General features: G+C 43.9%; 1 protein-coding gene across 4 annotated transcripts in view; it reads right to left on the reverse strand.

The window, feature by feature from the left end:
• The window catches only part of TEX14 (testis expressed 14, intercellular bridge forming factor), a 126,733-nt gene that overhangs the window by 39,501 nt on the left and 71,722 nt on the right, over positions 1 to 15,510 (reverse strand). For all 4 annotated transcript variants that reach the window (XM_069602621.1, XM_069602623.1, XM_069602620.1 and 1 more), the window contains exons 10-13: positions 14,608 to 14,786; positions 8,532 to 8,683; positions 7,229 to 7,419; positions 6,303 to 6,453 (exon numbers count right to left, since the gene is read on the reverse strand). In XM_069602621.1, coding sequence (XP_069458722.1) covers positions 6,303 to 6,453; positions 7,229 to 7,419; positions 8,532 to 8,683; positions 14,608 to 14,786 — 673 coding nt within the window. The remainder of the gene's footprint in view (positions 1 to 6,302; positions 6,454 to 7,228; positions 7,420 to 8,531; positions 8,684 to 14,607; positions 14,787 to 15,510) is intronic.

Genomic DNA, 15,510 nt, shown 5'->3' on the forward strand with positions numbered 1-15,510 from the left:
CATGATATTCTTTAGATTCTGGAGAAAACTAGCTAAAATAAAATCTTTTTTGAAATTGCAAAACCAGGTCTTCTTGCATGTGCAGTTAGGAAAAAGTTGACTTGTTAAAATACTTTTTTGGAGCTCCAATTCTGCCTGGGAAACAAAAACAGGCCTGGGGAGAAAACCTTAAGCTAACTCTTATCATGTCCTTGGGATACACAGCCCACTCTGTCTGGGACTCCAGCCATAAACAAATTGGTAGAACTCAAACCAAGGGAAAAAATAAAAGAAGGAGCAAAAAGATATTTTAAATTTCAAGTGGAAAACTATGAGATCTCTGTCTGTCTGTCTAAATTCAACTGTGTCTCAGTGTGTGTCTTTGATTTTGGATACTATGTGGTTAATTTATAAATGAGTTCTATTTAAATTCAGGTTCACTTACACTGAAAAATATTCAATATTAAATATCTAACAGTAATGTTTGTTTGCTATTCTAATTAAGACATGTCTTAAGTCGTCAATATTGTAATGCTTTTATTGTGCCTAGGTTTAAGGTAAACTAAATTTATCAACAAAAAAGTAACTCTTTATATATATAAATGAGATGAAAACTTTTAGATAAACTCTATTAAATTATATTTTAGAAATGTCTAAAATAATCTGAGGATTAGGGTAACCTAAATTTCTAGAATTGTACTCAACTAAATGATAAAAGTTTACTAAATAGCTAGGTCATTTCCAAATAAAATAAGATTTTTAAAACATTAATTACTGAACACTAACTTCCTCTTACAGAAAAACTAAAGAGATTTTGGACTATTACTAAACATGTTTGGTGCCATCCTGAGATGTTCTCTATTAAAAAAAAAAGCAAATGTTTTAAAAAAATTAAAACTGGTATTTATGTTCACCAATCTATAAGATGCTAATATACAAGACAGCTCATGGTTGCTAAAGAAAAAGTAAGATGTGTGTTTTTAATAAAATGGTATAAGGAATGGAATTACTTTCTATTAAGGAAAAAAGAAGTACCTCTGAACTTACAAGTGGTTGTTCTCTGAATAGGCAAATACCGTGATGAATACAGAAGCGTAAAAAAGGTTTGTTTCAAGTGGAAGAGAGTTTTGTGCGTGAAACAGGTTTCTTAAGGCATTAAACTGCCTTTGAAATCTTTTACTGTTACTTTGACTAGTGAATAACTGTTGTTTCGCAATGAATATAAGCTGGTACCAATCTGGAATTTGATTTTCTCTTCCTGTTAAAAATCAAAGTCTTCTTGGAAGATGGCTTTTTGATAACAGACTATATAAATTTCTTTGTATTTAAGTGATTCATACTTGCTTTTTAAATCTTTTGTTACTTTGATAAAATGAATGTTACTTCACAATGATCTATGGAGACTATGACACACATAGACAAAGCTCATACTGCTTCTACAAAATTAACCCCTCATAAGGAACTTTAAAATGGATAAGTAATGGCTATAAACCAGTCAGGGCTATGGGAAGTCCAAGACAGCCACTTGGCTTTTCCCGACTCCCTGACAAACCTCACTTTCATTTGATAAGATAAAGCCTTTCCTGGCTGTGGGGTTAATATCTCACAATAAAAAAAAAAAATGCTTAAAATACATTTTCTTCGATCTCCAGTGATTGGGACACCCATTTTGCTGGACAGGTCGTACAGACATTGAGAAAAACTTCACAAACTTCTTGGAGACTATAGTTTTTACTGGCATCCTTAGTCATCAGGCAAGGACCACAAATCAAAGGGATTGGTTACATGAGATTGAACAAACTGCTAAACATGAGTACAATTTTCATGACTTTTTTGTCCGATATATTACTGGCTTCTAATTTTTATTTTCAAGTATAAAAAAGCTCATCTCCTCCAGTCACTGATGGTTTAAAAGAATTTAGTGATTTACACTTGCGGATAAAATTAAAACATTTTTCTTTTCTCTCTGTCATGTCCCTCCAGAAATTAAAAACATCTGGGTTCTGAACAGCCTCATCAAGGTTAAAAAAAAAAAAAAAAAAGAAAAGACTGTCTCCAGACATATACAAAAATCTCAAGAGTATACTGGGGAGCTGTAAAAGAAATATCCACCAACTGATGTCATTCAAAAGCAGAGACATTACTTTGCCGACTAAGGTCCATCTAGTCAAGGCTATGGTTTTACCTGTGGTCATGTATGGATGTGAGAGTTGGACTGTGAAGAAGGCTGAGCGCCGAAGAATTGATGCTTTTGAACTGTGGTGTTGGAGAAGACTCTTGAGAGTCCCTTGGACTGCAAGGAGATCCAACCAGTCCATTCTGAAGGAGATCAACCCTGGGATTTCTTTGGAAGGAATGATGCTAAAGCTGAAACTCCAGTACTTTGGCCATCTCATGAGAAGAGTTGACTCATTGGAAAAGACTCTGATGCTGGGAGGGATTGGGGGCAGGAGGAGAAGGGGACGACCGAGGATGAGATGGCTGGATGGCATCACTGACTCGATGGACGTGAGTCTGAGTGAACTCCGGGAGTTGGTAATGGACAGGGAGGCCTGGCGTGCTGTGATTCATGGGGTCGCAAAGAGTCGGACACGACTGAGCGACTGAACTGGACTGAGCGACTGAACTGAACTGAGCTGATGTCAGGCCTATGACATCTAATGTTTCACTGAATCTTAAGTTCTAGTTTTGTTAATTAAGATCTGTATTTACTAAGACTCACTTCTTAGATAATTCCTTATGGTTATGTTACATTGCTAAGAGGCTTCATTAGTTAAATTTAAAAAGACATTCAACAAGTTAAACAGGTCCTTCATTAAAAAGGACACTCTAAGTTTGTTTCTAAAACTTATCTCAGTAACTAGTCTTTAAATAAAGATCAGATGCTCCAGGATCTACAACCAGGAAATTAACAACAAGCTATAGTCGTTTAACAAACTAAGTCAGATGACTTAAAGACGTCACTGGGCTATGCCTAATAAAAGTTCTTGACTTAAATTCTTATGATTCTGCTATTACTGCTAACTATACTGTTTTCTATATTGCCTGTTTCAAGAAATGTTGTCCCTTACGTTATCAAATGTGTGACTGAGGCACTGATATAATGATGGTATGCAGTTCCATATAAAATCCATAGTTATAATGGATGTAACTCATATCTTCCTTTGGTAAACTCTCTTATGTACTCATGACTGTTGATACATTCTCTCAATTTATATGGGCCATTGCTCATTCCAGTGAGACTACAAAACATATACAAAGACATTTATATGCATTTTTTGCTGCTATAAAACTATCAAAAACTATAAAAACTGATAACAGCCCTGCTTATACCAGTAGAATATTCCAACAATTTCTTAAAATTTGATCTATAAAACATTCTACTGACATTCCCAATAACCCACCAAGACAGGCCATAATGGAGAGGGCTAATCAATCACTTAAACATATAATACAAAAACAAAAAGGGGGAAACGCCATAGGACAATAAACAATATTGATTAAAGCTTTATTTACTCTCAATTTTTGAATATTTTCACACAAACTATGGGAACTACACCTGAGTGACATGTTCAGGCTACATCCACAAATACAACTAAGCCTGTGATTTGGTGGCAAGATCTACTAATAAACGCTTGGTCACCAGGAAAGTTAACTACATGGGAAAGAGGGTTTGCTTGTATCTCCCCAGGAGAAGGTCCAGAACCTGAGTGGATTCCAGCTGGTAGAATCAAAATGGGCAGAAACAACCAGTGACTCCAGACAACCTCATTATGGTTATGTTTGCCCTGGTAACTATCTCAGTGAGTATACCCCTGGTTTCGGCAGAAGCAAAGAATTATACTTATTGGGCATATATACCTAATTCCCCATTACTAAAACCCATTGACTGGGGGGATTCTATGATTCCCATTTATGTTAATGATTCTTCCAGGAGACCAGGACCTGAAGGTACACGCCTTCCTTTTGTTTAAAAAGAGAAAGGGACTCCCTTCAGTGTTACTTATGGGTATAAATCCTGGCCAATTTGTGTCGGACCAGCTACAGGATGTCTTAAATTATCTATGCAAGCCTGGCTGTTCACTAATTCTTTAAATCATAACTATACTAAGATTCAACTATATCTTCTCTCTGGTCTGAGTTTTGCTTATAACGACTCAGAATCCAATAATGACACCAAATCAGACAGACCTTTATGCGACTATCGCAAGCTGTGGACTGAAACACAAGATCATATTCACTGGGATAATTGCCGTGGGACTGAGGGAGTAATTTTGATCAGTGGTTCCTATTGAACTGTATGGGACTGGTCCCCTAAGGGGTATGCAGTCTCTAATTGCTTTCATCAAAATCATTCCTGCAATGCTCACAAAAGGCTGTGTTGGCAGGTGCATAAAGTCTTTGACCAAACTAATATTACCACTCATTCAGACCATCCAATTATATGATACGGTAGTGACATGTCACCTTCCTTCCCACAACTGGATCAAGAAAGAGGGCAAGGAAACTGGCTTCAAGTCTTAGAAAATTCCACATTTGGGATGGACATTATTCCGATAAAACTAATGATTCACTGACATTTAACACCAGTACAAACTGGGCATTTTATATTCAGGCTTGTGTGAGAGATTGTTATGTGCTCTTGAAAGGGACAATTTCTATCAATGAAAGCGTACAAGAACTTTCTTGCCAGGATTACAAATTATATACTTGCTTAAATTCTTCACTTTATAATTCTAATCACTCATTTGTTATATTAAGACAGAGATCAGGAATATAGCTTCCAGTAAATCAAACCAGACCATGGGAAGGCTCCCCTGAAATACATGCTCTTTTACAGGTTATAAATAAAGTACTGCAACGTTCCAAACAGTTTATTGGACTCCTTATAACAGCTACTGTGGGAATTATTGCTATAGCCACGACCACAGCAGTAGCCGAGGTGGCTCCGCATCAAACTATACAAACAACTACATTTGTACGGTAGTGGGACCAAAATGCAAGTTCTGCCTGGGAAAGTCAAACCCACACAGACCAAGAAATTAATGAATGATCGACTGATTTAGAAAACGCAGTTCTCCTACTAGGGGACGAAATACAAAATTTAAAATTACAAACTCATCTTAAGTGCGACTGGAATATCTCTTCATTTTGTGTCACACCTCATTAATATAATCAAAGTGCATATACTTGGGATCGATTATCTAAACATCTGAGAGAACACATTCGTAATCATCTATCCTTAGGTATTTCCCAATTACAGGCTACTATGTCTAATATGCAGAATGTTCACTTACAATAACCCCCAGAAACTGATTTATTTAAAGAAACTGAGGAAAGCTTACATAAACTTAACCCCATGATGTGGATTAAAACTTTAGGAGGAGGATCGCTTGGTACTATAATATCAAGATGTGTATTTTTAACTGTTTTGTGTCTAGTCCTTAGATACACAAGAGAAATCATCCAAGAAATGATAAAGAAGTTGCTCAGACAGCGTATCTACTCCTGCAAAAACAAAAGGGGGGAGATGTAGTGGGAATTTCTAATAATGTACACTCACAGCCTTGAGAAATTTCATAGAAATAGCACCTGGAGAAACAGCATATATCAAGAAGCTGTGCTGAGGATGTATCAACAATGATCAAAAACATTTTTCATGTTTTCCTTAGAATAACAGCCTTCTTACAGACCCCAAGGCCAGACCCAGAAGGGAGTATGACTGGGGGTCATGAAAGCATGGACCTTTGAACAGCGGGTCGGGGTCAGGTATGAACACCGCCTACATACTTGCTGACTGTTCCCGAGACCACCCCACGAGGGAACGGCCTGGGGAAAAACAAGGAGATCTGGCCTATGTCAATGCAGTGCCTTGGGAAAGATAGATCAAGGAAAGTTTTGTAGTCTACAGTCAGGAGCAACAGCTGGACTCAGAGTGGACTCTGCACCTCAGTCCGACAGAGGCTGCAGGCCCCAGACCCACTGCACCAGATTTCGTGTTCTGCTCTCATTCTTGCTGCTCACTCCCAGACCTTTAAGGCAACAATGAACAGGTAATAATTTTAAATAAAAATCACCATATTTACTTAAGAAATAATTGAATACATTCCTAAATCACACTAGAAAGAAATAGATTGTTACTGCCCAGTTCTGGAAAAGGTGTACATGGAGCCCATAAAAATTTAACTTAGTTTTAAGGATCTTGAGTTTGTTTCCTAAGGCAGTCATCTTTCCCAGTATAAGTTTCAGGTATAATTTGGAGGAGTTGATTAGATGCAGCTCTCAAAACACAGTTATGTCAAAACTTTGAGTTAAGGCCATACCTGTTTCCTTCAGCTCTTTTATTTCCAAGTTAGGGGTCTCTTTAGGATGTTCTGAAGTTAGCCCTAGACACACACTGACATCAGGATGAAATTCGTATCTCTGCACCCTGGGACTCTCAGTTGGCTGAGTTCTCTGGGCTCCAATAAAATCCTGTAACAAGGGAAATACTGTCAAGGACACATTTGCAATCATCTGAATGTCACTGGTGTTTTAGAAACATATGTAGGTGTCAGATAAACTCCCTGTTACTCCTGTTGGGTAGACTCACTGTAGTTCTCATAAACGAACTCACTGTAATCACCAATACTTTGAAAAGTAGTAACAGCGGCCTCGTTGGTGGCTCAGTGGTAGAGAATCCACCTACCAGTGTAGGAGACACGGATGCAGTCTCTGATCTGGGGATATCCCACATGCCACGGGGCAACGAAGCCCCAGCACCACAACTTCTGAGCCTGTGCTCTAGTGCCTGGGAGCTGCAACTACCGAAGCCCGCACACCGAGAGCCCATGCTCTGCAATGAGAGGCCGTCGCAGTGGGAGCCGGTGCACCACACCTACAGAGGAGCCCCACTCGCCACAACTGGAGGGAGAGCCTGTGCAGCAAGAAGACCCGGCAGGGCCAAAAGTAAATAAATGAAGTGATTTGCTTCAAAGTAACTAAAGCTGCTATCCACTGAATCACACTGTGTGCCTACAGGGTGCCCCTTTTACAAACTGACCCTCTCCAGCCTCCCTCTGCTATTTCCTGCTGCCCTCACCAAATCAGGCAATCAGGCTTTTCTTGGGAACACAGAAAGAGTGTCATGAAATGAGGATTTCCAAAACTTCCTACAACTTGATCTCCAGCTTCGTCTTGGTCTCTTAACTCCCTAATTTACCCTGAGATAGGTAAGCAAAAATAGACCCCTAACAACTTTAGAGCTTACCTTTAAGTCATTCTTCATAATATACCGGATATCTTGAAGGTTCATAGTTCTATCTTTCTGCTTGACCTGGATGCCTGACTTAACAATATCATAGTAAGGTTTCGGAAGCCTGACATCAGCTTCTAAATAATTTCCCAAGACTATGGTTTCTTTAATGACTGAGCCATCTAAGCCATCCCAGGGTATGTTGTCTGTTAAGGAAAAAGCCAGAAGAAGAAACATTAAGAAATCAGATAAAACTGGCTAACTTTCCTCAACTTGCTCAACCTCTTTAAAATTAATTTCTCTCTGTAGAAAAACTACTGGAAGCTCAGTAACAAAGGAGAAACCATCTGACCCAAATAACAGGGAGATCCCTGTCACAGAGACAGGATAAAGCAGTGTCAGACGCCCGTAGGTGTGGGCTTCTGGCCGGCAGACCTGGGGACCACAAGGGAATGTTTCCTGGTGTCAGGCTGGCCTGCCCAATGCATTCCTGTCACAGAAGGTGAGGCTTTGCCTCTGAGACCGTAAACACTACTACACGGGGCTGAGTTTCACTCCAGCAGTGAATGTGGTTTGTATACCTTCACCTCAGAGACCTGTACGTTTGGAAGGGCTTCTATTTCTTATAAGCGACACTGCTTACACATACAATGGATCCTGGGTGTGTTTGATTTCCATTTACTTCTCAGAGGCCAATCCTTTCCCCTCATTTGTAAGTTCTTAACATAGAGAACAACCTGTGGTTGCCAGCGCAGAGAGGGGAAAGAGAGGGATGGCCTGGGAAGTTTGGGGTTGGTAAATGCACACTGTCACATTTAGAATGGAATGGATAAACAACAACGTCCTACTGTATAGCACAAGAAGCTACATTACTCAATATCCTGCGATAAACCACAATGGGAAAGAATATTAAAAGAGAATGCATATGTATGTGTAACTGAGCCACTCTGCAGAGACTGGCACAACACTGTAAATCAGCTATACTTCAATAAAAATTAAAAAAGAAAAGGAAAACAGGTTCTCAAGGGGCACCTCACAGAGACCCCTAAGCACTGACAGCAATATTCAGTTTAAAAACTCCCCTTGGATTCAATGCACTACCATTGACAAGCCAATAGGTGGGCTTTGCTGAATCTTGAAGAACAGGTTAAAAGAGAATGATTTCTGAGAGATCATATCTTACATAGACACAAAGAGGTTTCCTAAAGTCTTTTCCCCTGTGTCCTGCACTCTCAATACACTAGGTGACTCTTCAGGGGGAAGAAACCCAAGCTAGGAACAGGGACTTCGGTCACTGCCCGTGTGCTCTCTGACCCACCTGTTAAAATCTCCTGTACGATTACAGAAAAGCTGTAGATGTCCGACTTCACAGTGGCTGCCTTCTGTAAGATCACCTCCGGGGCGGCCCAATTGTACAGCTGGGTGGGGAGCGGCACTCGAGTCAGGCCCCTGTGTGCAACCCCATCCTGGCTACAGAAGGAAATGCAAGGTGGGGCTGGTGCCTGAAAGCGCCGCTGTGATCCCCACGCAGCACACGAGGGAAACACTTGCTGATGGCCTCCTTGAGCTTCTAGAAACCCAGCTAGACCCTGAACCAGGCCACACTGCCTGCTGCTGCTACCTGAGCAGGCCCTGCCCCACCTCCCACCTCAGCTGGCCACTCCCTCCCACTCACTTCTTCCCCACAAGTCACAGGGGCCCTCTCGAAGTTTCTCCAATGTGCCAAACACATCACCACTTCAGGTTTTTGCACTGGTGGTTTCTTCTGAGAGCATGCTCTGCCCACAGATCCTAGCATGACTGCGTGCTTCTTATAATTAACACACTAGCTCAAAAATCACCTCCTCAGAGAGGACTTACCAGACCACCTAAAGTAGTCCCAATTTATTGGCTTCAGAGCATTTATTATCCGAATTTCTTGTTCATTGATTTATTATTTATCATCTGCTATTATCTGCTCCATGAGGCAGGCCTCTTAACTCTTATATCATCAGAACTCTAAACTTACACCAAGGCCTCAATGCTTACTTTTGAATAAATGAACCTAAGACTTTTTCATGGAGAAGGCAATGGCAACCCACTCCAGTACTCTTGCCTGGAAAATCCCATGGACGGAGGAACCTGGTAGGCTGCAGTCCATGGGGTCACTAAGAGTCGGGCATGACTGAGCGACTTGACTTTCACTTTTCACTTTCATGCATTGGAGAAGGAAATGGCAACCCACTCCAGTATTCTTGCCTGGAGAATCCCAGGGACAGAGGAGCCTAGTGGGCTGCCATCTATGGGGTCGCACAGAGTCAGACACGACTGAAGCGACTTAGCAGCAGCAAGACGTCTTTAAGAACCCTTTCAAGCCTCCCTCAAAGCCTTCTGGGACTCTTCCAACTCTTCGTGATTGCTCCTTTTCTGAGCTCTGCCCTCTTGGAAATGAGCCCTCTCAGTTTATACTCAAAGTTTCACTGATTTGCTTGAAGAACTCAACTTTGCATCCAGGCTCCTTGAGAACTAAGTCAGAGTGTCCTAAATGTCCTCTGGGCCAACAAAACTCCTCAGGATGAAATCAGCGCTGATTTCTGCCCACAGCTGTCATGAGCATCAAATGAGATCACACGTGCGGAAACACTCTGTGAGCCATAAAGCACTAAGCAAGTAAGGAATTAATACGAATGTTGTTGTTTAGTTGCTAAGTCTTTGTGATCCCATAGGCTGTAGCCCATCAGGCTCTTCTATCCATGAGGTTTCCCAGCCAAGAATACTGGAGTGGGTTGCTACTTCCTTCTTCAGGGGATCTTCCCCACCTAGGGATTGAACCGGCATCTCCTGCACTGGCAGGCGCATTCGTTACCACCGAGCCACCTGGAAAGCCCAATGTGAACTTAATGATAAGCATTTGGTAAAGACTTGATGACTACTGGTTGATAATTAAGAATTAAGTGTTTAGATATTTCCTAGCAGTCCAGTGGTTAGGACTAAGTGCTTTCACTGCCAAGGCCCAGGTTCAATCCCTCGTTGGGGAACTAGAGATTCCACCACCAGTGATGCAAGGCAGCCAGAAAAAGAATCAAGTTTTTATTTAAAAAGCAAATAACTAGAAGTTCTTTTTGCTGACAGAGGAAAGCTTTTAGAGGATGGGATGAGCTTCTCAGACTTTGAACAAACTTCTCTAGGTAATACTTCTCCCAGCAGAACTTTTTTAAGAAATAATTTTATTTCTTTTTGCCTGTGCTGGGACTTCATTGTTGTGCGGGCTTTTCTCTAGTTGCGGCGAGTGGGGGCTACTCTCCAGGTGAGGTGAGCAAGCTTCTCATTGTGGTGGTCTCCCTTGCACAGCCTCCAGAGCACAGGCTCAGTAGTTGTGGCACATAGGCTGAGCTCCTCCATGGCACGGGGAGTCTTTCCGGACCAGGGACTAAATACGTGTCTCCTGCACTGGCAGACAGATTCTTTACCACTGAGCCACCAGGGAAGTCTGCTCTCAGCAGAACTTTTGATTGGAGGCAGTAAGTTTAGGAAGCCACGGAGCTATGCTATTTTTAGACTCTGTAGTTATATTGCTGAATAGGCAAGTGTGGCCTGGTGTTGTGTGAACAGCATGGATATACATACAAAACATTACATTAGTATCACAGGAAAAGCAATGGAGTGTTTTATTGTCAGAGATATAGTCCAAGGACCTAGCACACTTGGCTCTTCATATTGTAGGGTGATTGTCCAAGGGAGATGCTCACTGACCTTCTCAGGCCTTTTAGGCTACCTAAGGCAAGGGACAATCACTTACAACCGGAATTTATGTCCTTTCTCTTTTACTTCCACTCATTTTCCTCTCTTACAACCCCTCTTCCTTCTCTGTTAATGCTAGTGGAATGTAGGAAAGGAGTTTTTTTATTAATATTTATTTATTTATTTGGCTGCATTGGGTAGCCATTATTAGTTGCGGCATGTAGGATCTTTAGTTGAGGTATGTGAACTCTTAGTGACAGCATGTGGGATCTACTTTCTGACCAGGGATCAAACCTGGGCTCCTGCATTGAAAGCACATAGTCTTAGCCAGTGGACCACTAGGAAAGTCCCAGGGAATTCTTTTCAGCTTCGGCTTTGACATCATCAAAATTACATTTGGCTATGGCTATATGATACCACTTGCAAGGTCAATTCCAGCTCTAAAGACTCCATTAAGAAGGAGTTGAAGAATAGGAGACACTGCCGTATCATTTTTACATCAAGAGATGGAATGCTACTCTTGACAATAAACAGCCCTCCGAGTTCCTCCGTCCATGGGATTCTCCAGGCAAGAATACTGGAATGGGTTGTCATGCCATCCTCCAGGGGATCTTCCTCGCCCGGGGATCAAACCAGCATCGCTTGCGTCTCCTGCACTGGCAGGTGGGTTCTTTACCACTAGAGCCACCTGGAAGCCCCAGGGTTGAGGCTGTGTGTGTGTGTGTTAGTTGCTCAGTCATGTCCAACTCTTTCTGATCCTATGGACTGTAGTCCCCCAGGCTCCTTTGTCCATGGAATTTTCCAGGCAAGAATACTGGAGTGGATTGTCATTCCCTTCTCCAGGGGATCTTCCTGACCCAGGGACAGAACCCGGGTCTCCTGCACTGCAGGCAGATTCTTTTCTGTCTGAGCCACCAGGGAAGCCCAGGGTTGAGGCTGGCCTCTCCAAATCCCCATTTCACTCTAGGATTCATATTTCTATTGGAGAGCGCATCAAAGAAACTGTTATACCGCCATGCGAACCACAGGTGGCGCTGCATCACTGGCAAACAGCTTGGGTTCTGTCAACCTTATTGAAAAGTCAATGGTAAAAATGTCCAAACCCTTCAGCTCTTGAACACATAGCCAAAGTGGTGAACCTTGTTCTGCATCACTTCAAGGATTCACTTCAAATGCTTCCTGAGCACTTACTATGTGGCAGGCCCTGAGCTGGGTGGTAAAAATGAACAAGCCATAGTATGGGTCCTGCTCACCATTCGGAGGGGCCGGCAACTTGACTACTGGGCAATGAAGCATGCTTGGCGATTCGGGGAAAGCGCTTCACTATAGGCTTCATGGGGGGGGGGGGGGGGGGTGGTGGAAGATGGTGTCAGAAATAAGTTTAAAAGGATAAACAGGAGTGCCAGGTACTCCAGGCTTGAGGAGCAGCCCTGAGAAATGGCATGGCCTGCCAAGTGTCCTCAGATGGCCAGGCGGAGTGGTGATGAGGGTGACACTGCGGGTGAAGCCCCCACCACGGAAGGCTTCCCACTCTACAAAGTGTGGGGACTTAATCTTGTAGGCAGAGGGAGACACTGGGGTTGAGAATGGACCAGATCTGAGACTGAGCAACTCAACTGGCGAGAGCTCTGGCCTCCACCGGTTTCCAATGGAAAATGGCTCCAGTCACAGCTAACTGCTCCCCTGTTTCTCTCTCGTCCCATCACTGCCCCATCACCATGCAAGAGTGAGGAGGATCTTCTTAACCTGTAAATCAGCCAGAACATCATTCTGCTCAAAAAAAAAAAAAAAAAATCCTTCACAGTATCCCAGTGTTTCAAGGATTAAATTCAAACCCTTTGCCAACGCCCACAAGGGGAAGCCCAATCTGACCCATGCTCTCCTCTCCAGACAGAGACAAGGGACACACGAGGCCCAGGGAACTGATAGTCTTTCCACTTCATTCAATTTAAAAAACATGTTGAGGAACTTCCCTGATGGTCCAGTGGTTAAGACTCCACGCTGCCAATGCAGGGGGTGTGGCTTCAATCCCTGGTCAGGGAACTATGATTCCACAAACAGCATGGAATGGCCATAAATACATAAATAAACAAAATTATCTGTAAATAAATAAAATAGAATTTTTAAAATAAAAAGGAATTTCCCTGGTGGTCCACTGGCTAAGACTCCACACTCCTAATGCAGGGAGCCTGGGCTCTATCCCTGCTCAGAGAACTAGATCCCACACGCCGCAGCTAAAGATCCCACGTGTCACGACTAAAGATCCTGTGTGCTGCAACTGAGACCCGGCACAGCCAAATAAATAAATACATTGTTTTAAAATAAATTTTTAAAAAATTTTTTAATTAAAAAAATAGAGAACATGCAGCGCTCCCACTGTGTGGAGGCCTGCTCTAGGTATCTGAGATATGGCAGCAGATAAAACAGAAATCCCTGTCCTCATAGAGCTTTTCTAAGAAGTAAATTATGAGATGTAAGACCTGCCAGGGGCTTCCCAGGTGGCACTAGTGGTGAAGAACTCGCCTGCCAATGCAGGAGACATAAGGGATGAGGGTTTGATCCCTGGATCGGGAAGATCCCCTGGAGGAGGGCATGGCAACCCACTCCAGCATTCTTGCCTGGAAAATCCCATAGACAGAGGAGCCTGGCAGGCAACAGTCCATGGGATTGCAAAGAGTCAGACATGACTGAAGTGACTTAGCAGGTATGCAAGCAAGACCTGCCAGAGACTCAGAAATAAAACCTCAGTGATGGTGGTGGGTGAGGACCAGGCTCAGCGGAGGTGAGCAGGTCTCAGCCAGGGGTCTGCCCGTGGCTCAGGCCTCACAGCTGCACCTGAGCAGCCCTGGGCCCGGGCCTCAAAGCTGTGGAGGATGGTAAGGAAGCACAGGGTAGATCCTCTGCCCCCCAGAACTGAGGGGCAGGAGATGGGGGCCAGCCCTCCACTCTCAGGAGGACTCTGACTTCTGCCAAATGGGAAATGAAGCCCATGCCCGAAACCTCGAGTAAAGATGATGTTTTCATCACTACTTCCCTCCCTGCACTGAGCCCCACCTACTCAGGTCAGGATCGTAAGGCTCACCAGCACCCACCGCCTTCTCACATCTTCCAGGATGCACAGCTGTGGTGCATTTCCCAGCCTGCCTGCAGGGAAGAGGTGACTGGGTGCTGGGCCTTGTAAAGTGGGAAGTAATGATATACCTACTTCCGGTAGTCCCTAAACCCCTCCACGCGTCCCTCCAGGCTTGCTCTTTCTCAATGAGCAGCGATGCGGAGGACACAGTGGGAGGCTGAGGCCTGGGGGCCAGTGGAGCCCCGGAAGAGAGGAATGCAGAGCACGGTGAATGCCACCCCTTCCCAACACACACACGCTGCATGGCAAGGTGAGTGAGAAATACTTGGGCTGTGTGAAGCCACAGAAAATTCTGAAAACTTACAGTCTGGCTAACATGTGCTCATGCCTGTCAAATATTCATTATAATGAACAGAAGTAACTTCCCCAAAGCCCCTCTAACCTGGGCTGACAGGGGAAGACACTGGGAAACCTCTTCCTCCATTGATAAGGCAGTTCAGCCCACCAATGAGGGATCCTGCCCAAGTCAGATTCTCTCTCTACAGCAAAGCACCCACCCTGGGGAGACCCTGTTTGGAAGTCATGATCGAGGTGCGCCCACCTTTCCATCATGTACTCCAGGTTGGCCAGCCTCGCTTCCCCTGTGGAGACAATGTGGATGGCGTAGGAGCTGAGGGAGCGGTGGATAAAGCCCCGGGAATGCAGGTATCTCAGGGCGTCGGAGATCTGGAGCAGCAGGTGCACGATCACCTCCATGTGCAACACGGGGAACTGGGCCCGCTACAAGCAAGAACAAAGGATGCTGCAAAGGGCTTCACAGTTTCCAGTCTTTTGTATTGACCTTCATGACAGCCACCTGGTGTCATGACAGCCACCTGCTGTCATGGTGGGGAACCTAAGATTCAATGAGGTTAAGTGACCAGCCTGAGGTCCCACTGACTCAGGGCCCCTGACTCCAAACCTGGGTTCCTCTCCCTTAGCCAAGCTGCTTGATATTACAAAAAAAATGAGGAGAAAAGTCCTCAAACCTGGTCTGCACCTCCAGTGTGGGCCCCACCGCCACTGGCAATGCCAAGCCTGTGCTGCGGGAGAACTTGACACACAAAGGACAATCCAGCCCCTGCTGCGGTCAGAGGACCTAGAAAGTTCACTCCAGGAGGACAGAAATCCCCTCATACTAAGACACCCAGTCACAGGAGCTCTCTTCTCTCCCCAGAAGTGGCATTGTAAGTCAACGCCCTCCCCCAAGGAGAGGAAAGGGAACTCTAATACTGAGAGGCGAAACCGAAACCCAGGCAGGAGGAGGGGTGAGCCGTTTCAGGGAAGGGCCCTTCCTGCAGGCTCTTTTCTCACTCCAGCCCAGGGTTTTCAAAACAAAGCCATGGAGAAAGAAAAACCAATCTGTCAGGACCTTTTGGAAGTCACATTTCAGGCCAAAGCAAGCTCCCAAGGAGTCTGTGTGTCCCATACCCTCCACCAGGAAAGCTGAAAACTAGGAAGGGAC

This window comes from Ovis canadensis, chromosome 11, assembly GCF_042477335.2.
Source record: "Ovis canadensis isolate MfBH-ARS-UI-01 breed Bighorn chromosome 11, ARS-UI_OviCan_v2, whole genome shotgun sequence".
Lineage (NCBI taxonomy): Eukaryota > Metazoa > Chordata > Mammalia > Artiodactyla > Bovidae > Ovis > Ovis canadensis.